Source organism: Caenorhabditis briggsae (assembly GCF_000004555.2).
Source record: "Caenorhabditis briggsae AF16 supercontig from assembly CB4, cb25.NA_159, whole genome shotgun sequence".
In the NCBI taxonomy this organism is placed as follows: domain Eukaryota; kingdom Metazoa; phylum Nematoda; class Chromadorea; order Rhabditida; family Rhabditidae; genus Caenorhabditis; species Caenorhabditis briggsae.
The window spans coordinates 2087-8239 of record NW_025543276.1 but is presented as its reverse complement, the minus strand read 5'-3'; the positions used below and the strand labels follow the sequence as shown (position 1 = coordinate 8239).

General features: G+C 31.8%; 3 protein-coding genes across 3 annotated transcripts in view; all 3 read left to right on the top strand.

Annotated features, from left to right (window-relative positions):
• The window catches only part of CBG26714, a gene marked incomplete at both ends in the record, with an annotated part of 262 nt that extends 134 nt beyond the window's left edge, over positions 1 to 128 (top strand). The window contains one exon of the mRNA XM_045240923.1: positions 18 to 128. Coding sequence (XP_045100706.1) covers positions 18 to 128 — 111 coding nt within the window. The remainder of the gene's footprint in view (positions 1 to 17) is intronic.
• Positions 129 to 1181: 1053 nt separating this feature from the next.
• Positions 1182 to 4461, top strand: CBG24449 (the record flags this gene model as incomplete). The annotated part of the gene is made up of 11 exons (XM_002648245.1): positions 1182 to 1288; positions 1343 to 1619; positions 1689 to 1795; positions 1850 to 2252; positions 2301 to 2448; positions 2494 to 2645; positions 3339 to 3463; positions 3518 to 3911; positions 3960 to 4107; positions 4153 to 4304; positions 4357 to 4461. The coding sequence occupies 11 exons, from the start codon at positions 1182 to 1184 to the stop codon at positions 4459 to 4461; spliced, it is 2118 nt and encodes a 705-aa protein (XP_002648291.1).
• A 1117-nt stretch (positions 4462 to 5578) lies between these two features.
• On the top strand, positions 5579 to 5862 carry CBG24448 (the record flags this gene model as incomplete). Its single annotated transcript, XM_002648244.2, has 2 exons — positions 5579 to 5639; positions 5681 to 5862. 2 exons carry the CDS (start codon positions 5579 to 5581, stop codon positions 5860 to 5862), a joined length of 243 nt encoding a protein of 80 aa, XP_002648290.2.
• Between the last annotated feature and the right edge of the window lie 291 nt (positions 5863 to 6153).

Below are 6153 nucleotides of genomic sequence, written 5' to 3'. Positions count from 1 at the left end.
GAAAACATTTTTTTCAGATGACTGGAAGAGTATTCACTCTGAAATATATATTCACTGATGTTGAGAAATTCAAGCAACATCAATATCTCTTTAGTCCAGAAGAAGAACATTTTGGAGTCGAATGGTAGGTCTTATTGCTCATTTTTTAAATTATATTTGTATGCCAATTCAATTGCAGGAGAATAAAAATTAAAAAATTGGACGTACTTACAAACCAAAGTCACCCAAAAGTTTAAAACTTGGGGTAATATGGTATGCTAGAGCTCTTTTTAAACAATTATTTAAAAAAAAACCATTCTCACTTCTTTTCGTTCAAATACGTCATGAAATCAAATCAATTTTATTCTTATCAGTGTTGAAATTTCCCGTTTTCCTTGCTAACTCTTAAATTGTTTGTCTCTTCTCTTTTCAATTTTCTTTTTTTTCAATTTCAAAAGACCTCATTTTCATCTTATCAATTCAAGAATTATCAGAAAACTGGGCACTAAAAACTTTTAGTTTCGTATTGAAGCTTGGAACCTTCAAAATCAGAAATGAAGCTCAAAAATGAACAAAACTGCAATCATATGCTACTTACAAACCAAAGTCACCCAAAAGTTTAAAACTTGGGGTAATATGGTATGCTAGAACTCTTTTTAAACAATTATTTTAAAAAATCCATTCTCACTTCTTTTCGTTCAAATACGTCATGAAATCAAATCAATTTTATTCTTATCAGTGTTGAAATTTCCCGTTTTCCTTGCTAACTCTTAAATTGTTTGTCTCTTCTCTTTTCAATTTTCTTTTTTTTTCAATTTCAAAAGACCTCATTTTCATCTTATCAATTCAAGAATTATCAGAAAACTGGGCACTAAAAACTTATTATTTTCTGAAATATCAATCTTTCTTCTTACATAAATCAAAATCGGAAAACTGAAACTTCAAAATGCATGATTTCTGATTTAAAAATTTACCTGTGATTCTCAAAAATTGTCTCAAAGTATCTAATTTTGAACTTTTTTTGAATAAGTTGTGCACAAAAATTGCTAATCACTGAATTTCTTATCACTCCCTTCCCCCACTATTTGGTTACACAGTTCTCTTTCTACTTTCTACGTTTAACATTGATATTATCAGTTTCGCTCTTTTTCCTATATATTTTTTCTCAATTTTCAACTTTTCCAGAAAACATTTTTTTTCAGATGACTGAAAGAGAATTCACTCTGAAACATATATTCACTGATGTTGAGAAATTCGAGCAAGATCAATATCTCTATAGTCCAGAAAAAGAGCATTTTGGTATCGGATGGTAGGTCTTATTGCTCATTTTTAAAATTATATTTGTATTTCAATTCAATTGCAGGGTTATAGGAATTAGAAAAAAGGACGAACACCTCGGAATGTATTTATACACAAACTTGCCGAGAAATCAAGAAATTCACACTGATTATACCCCGAGAATATTCTCGAAAAACCGGGAAAAAAATCATTCAAAGTCTGGGAGTCATTTATTCAAAAATGATGGGGACCACTGGTATCGTTCGGGTTGGAACAAATTCATTGAATGGAGAACTTTGGAAGATGAATATCTGGATGATGGAAAATTGGAAGTGGAATTTCATGTGAAAATAAACAATATGGTCAGTTTCGCTCTTTTTCATATATATTTTTTCTCAATTTTCAACTTTTCCAGAAAACATTTTTTTCAGATGACTGGAAGAGTATTCACTCTGAAATATATATTCACTGATGTTGAGAAATTCAAGCAACATCAATATCTCTTTAGTCCAGAAGAAGAACATTTTGGAGTCGAATGGTAGGTCTTATTGCTCATTTTTTAAATTATATTTGTATGCCAATTCAATTGCAGGAGAATAAAAATTAAAAAATTGGACGAACACCTCGTAATGTATTTATTCACAAACTTGCCGAGAAATCAAGAAATTCACACTAGTTATATCATGAGAATATTCTCGAAAAACCGGGAAAAAAATCATTCAAAGTCTGGGAGTGGATTATTCAAAAATAATGGGGGCAACTGGGATAATTGGGGTTGGGACAAATTCATTGAATGGAGAACTTTGGAAGATGAATATCTGGATGGTGGAAAATTGGAAGTGGAAGCTCATGTTAAAATAAATAAAATGGTTGGCTTTCCGGAAGAAACGAATGAATTTCCCAGAAAAGATTTAAGAAGTTTCGGAGAGGATATGAAACAGTTCTCCGATGTCACATTGAAAGTAAAAGATCGGAAATTCTATATTTCGAAGTTGGTGAGTCATTTTTTCAGTTTTTCATTTTCATCTATTCAACTTTTTCAGTACCTCTCCTCTCATTCTCCATATTTTGAAACTTTATTTTTGGGAAGATTTCAAGAATCTGAAAAATCAGAAATCGAATTGAAAGATGTCGACCCTCAAGACTTCCAGTACTATTTGGAAGTTCTACATCTAGAAAATAGAATTGATGGTGGGTTACTGTACTTACCGTATATTTTGAAAAGAGCAATTTCAGATTATACTGTCCAAGGAATTTTATCAGTGGCTGATATGTTCGACACTCCTAAAATTGTCAAAAAATGCGAGGAATTTTTGCTTGAAAAATCAAAAAAGGGACTGAAAATGAAGCTGGAGTTGGCTGGAAAATATAGACTGGAAGAATTGAAAGTGAGTTTTAGACGAATAATTTAAAAGTGAGCAGTTTATTGACTTTTTCGAGAACACGATTTGTTTTTCCGAACAAGCCTGCTACTTACAAACCAAAGTCACCCAAAAGTTTATAACTTGGGGTAATATGGTATGCTAGAGCTCTTTTTAAACAATTATTTTAAAAAATCCATTCTCACTTCTTTTCGTTCAAATACGTCATGAAATCAAATCAATTTTATTCTTATCAGTGTTGAAATTTCCCGTTTTCCTTGCTAACTCTTAAATTGTTTGTCTCTTCTCTTTTCAATTTTCTTTTTTTTTCAATTTCAAAAGACCTCATTTTCATCTTATCAATTCAAGAATTATCAGAAAACTGGGCACTAAAAACTTATTATTTTCTGAAATATCAATCTTTCTTCTTACATAAATCAAAATCGGAAAACTGAAACTTCAAAATGCATGATTTCTGATTTAAAAATTTACCTGTGATTCTCAAAAACTGTCTCAAAGTATCTAATTTTGAACTTTTTTTGAATAAGTTGTGCACAAAAATTGCTAATCACTGAATTTCTTATCACTCCCTTCCCCCACTTTTTGGTTACACAGTTCTCTTTCTACTTTCTACGTTTAACATTGATATTATCAGTTTCGCTCTTTTTCATATATATTTTTTCTCAATTTTCAGCTTTTCCAGAAAACTTTTTTTTTCAGATGACTGAAAGAGAATTCACTCTGAAACATATATTCGATGTTGAGAAATTCAAGCAAAATCAAGATCTCTTCAGTCCAGAAAAAGTTCGCTATAGTCCAGAAGAAGAACATTTTGGAGTCAAATGGTAGGTCTTATTGCTCATTTTTTAAATTATATTTGTATGTCAATTCAATTGCAGGGAAATACGTATTAGAAAAGAGAACGAACACCTCGCAATGTATTTATGCACAAATGTGACGGGAAATCAAGAAATTCACACTAATAATACCCTGAGAATATTCTCGAAAAACCGGGAAAAAAATCATTCAAAGTCTGGGAGTAGTTTATTCAAAAACGACCGGGATAATTGGGGTTGGAACAAATTCATTGAATGGAGAACTTTGGAAGATGAATATCTGGATGATGGAAAATTGGAAGTGGAACTTCATGTGATAATAAATAAAATGGTTGGCTTTTCGGAAGAAACGAATGAATTTCCCAGAAAAGATTTAAGAAGTTTCGGAGAGGATATGAAACAGTTCTCCGATGTCACATTGAAAGTAAAAGATCGGAAATTCTATATTTCGAAGTTGGTGAGTCATTTTTTCAGTTTTTGATTTTCATTTATTCAACTTTTTCAGTACCTCTCCTCTCATTCTCCATATTTTGCAACTTTATTTTTGGGAAGATTTCAAGAATCTGAAAAATCAGAAATCGAATTGAAAGATGTCAATCCTCAAGACTTCCAGTACTATTTGGAAGTTCTACATCTAGAAAATGCAATTGATGGTGGGTTCCTGTACTTACCGTATATTTTGAAAAGAGCAATTTCAGATTATACTGTCCAAGGAATTTTATCAGTGGCTGATATGTTCGACACTCCTAAAATTGTCAAAAAATGCGAGGAATTTTTGCTTGAAAAATCAAAAAAGGGACTGAAAATGAAGCTGGAGTTGGCTGGAAATTATAGACTGGAAGAATTGAAAGTGAGTTTTAGACGAATAATTTAAAAGTGAGCAGTTTATTGACTTTTTTCAGAAACAATGCCTGGATGAAATCAAATCAAAAGCGGATATTCGTTCAGTTATTCCAGCGGATCCCAGTGAAATGGACCCAAAAATTCTTGCAGAGCTTCTCAATTGAATTATTGTTCTTTGTTCGCAATTCATTAATTCTTTTTAACAACAAAAATGTAATTTCTGTATTAATTCAAATTCTGATAATGCTGAAATGAATCTGATAATTTACAAAAATTTGTTTTGAATATTTAAAGAACAACAGAATGAATCGTTTTTTTTATCATCTATTTCATGTTATAACAACTAACACTTAGCAATAAGAAACTCGTCTTTTTCATCTCTTTCTATGACTAATACACAAAAATATACTTCGAATTTTAGAATTAGCAATGAAAAGCGTAGAATATTATTCCTCATCTCTATTTCGTTCATTAAAACCAGTTTCTTCTTTCTAAGTGTCCATTTTCATTTTAAAAAGATTATGTTTCTTTTATTTATACAAGTTTTTCTTTTTCCTTTAAATTAAAAAAAAAGATCTAGATCATCTAGCAAAACGTTGGCAGGTTGTGATGAACCATAATACTGAATATATTACTCACTGAAATATTTCATACGTTGAATAAATTTGTGTTGAAAAAATGTCAAAAAATGTAAAAGACTTTCGGAACAACCTAATATTTCATCATTCGCATACAGAAAAATGATTTGGGAGAAGAGTGGGATAGAATCAGGCATCAGAATGCTATTCAGCTACAATCCTTGTTGTTTTGCGAGAAAATTGATCCTCCATGTTTGAAGAGACTCAATATGAACTCACAACTTTCCAATTCTTTTTTTTCAGGAAGCTTTTGTCAATAATAACATCCATCCGTGATTTATTCAATGCCCTCGGCAATGTATTCAAAGGAGAAACCGTAGAAAATATTACTTTATCTTTTATCTTGCTTTTGAACAGCATGTCTATATTATATTAGAAAAAATCTGTAGAACAGAGGAATTCTAGAACAACAGAAACCAATCAACAAACAATCCAATCAGCTCTTGGCACGTATCTCGATACGTGTAATCCAATATCTATGTCGCGTGTGAATATATATCTATGTTGCGTGTGAATTTATACAAGTAAAAACTGGATCATTCAGGATACCTATGATCCATCAACATTCCAACCTGATATTCGCCGTCCATGTATTGAAGGTGTTCAGGAGAAATGCTTGGCTCTCTTCAAACATGGAGGATCNATGTTNTNGCNAAACAACAAGGACAATTTTGAAGATTCAGTTTCCAGCTATGGAAAGAAATGTACGTAAAGTTGAATACTTGAATTATCTTTGGTTTTGCAGCTTATCTAAGAACGTTGCAACTTATCAAAGAAAAATCATCATCTACCACGATATCTCACGGAAACATTGATTTTGACACTGAACACACGACGATTCTGCAATATTTGAAATCTCAAGGATTCAATGCTGGAAGAATGCCACCGAATCCAGTTGTTACGGATGACATGATAATGGAAAACTAGCACACTTCTTCATGTTTCTTTTGTTTTTATCTCCCATCATTATAATTTTTATGCCCCCTTTTTCCACATTCGTTTCTCTTTTTTTGGAATCCCAGAACTCGAACCGTTCGAATTCTGTGAATCACGTGAAAATCCCCAAAATCCCAGAACTCGAATTCTGTGAATCACGTGAAAATCCCCAAAATCCCAGAACTCGAATTCTGTGAATCACGTGAATATCCCCAAAATCCCAGAACTCGAACCGTTCGAATTCTGGGAAAAATCCCAGAAATTGAAACGTTATATTTCTGT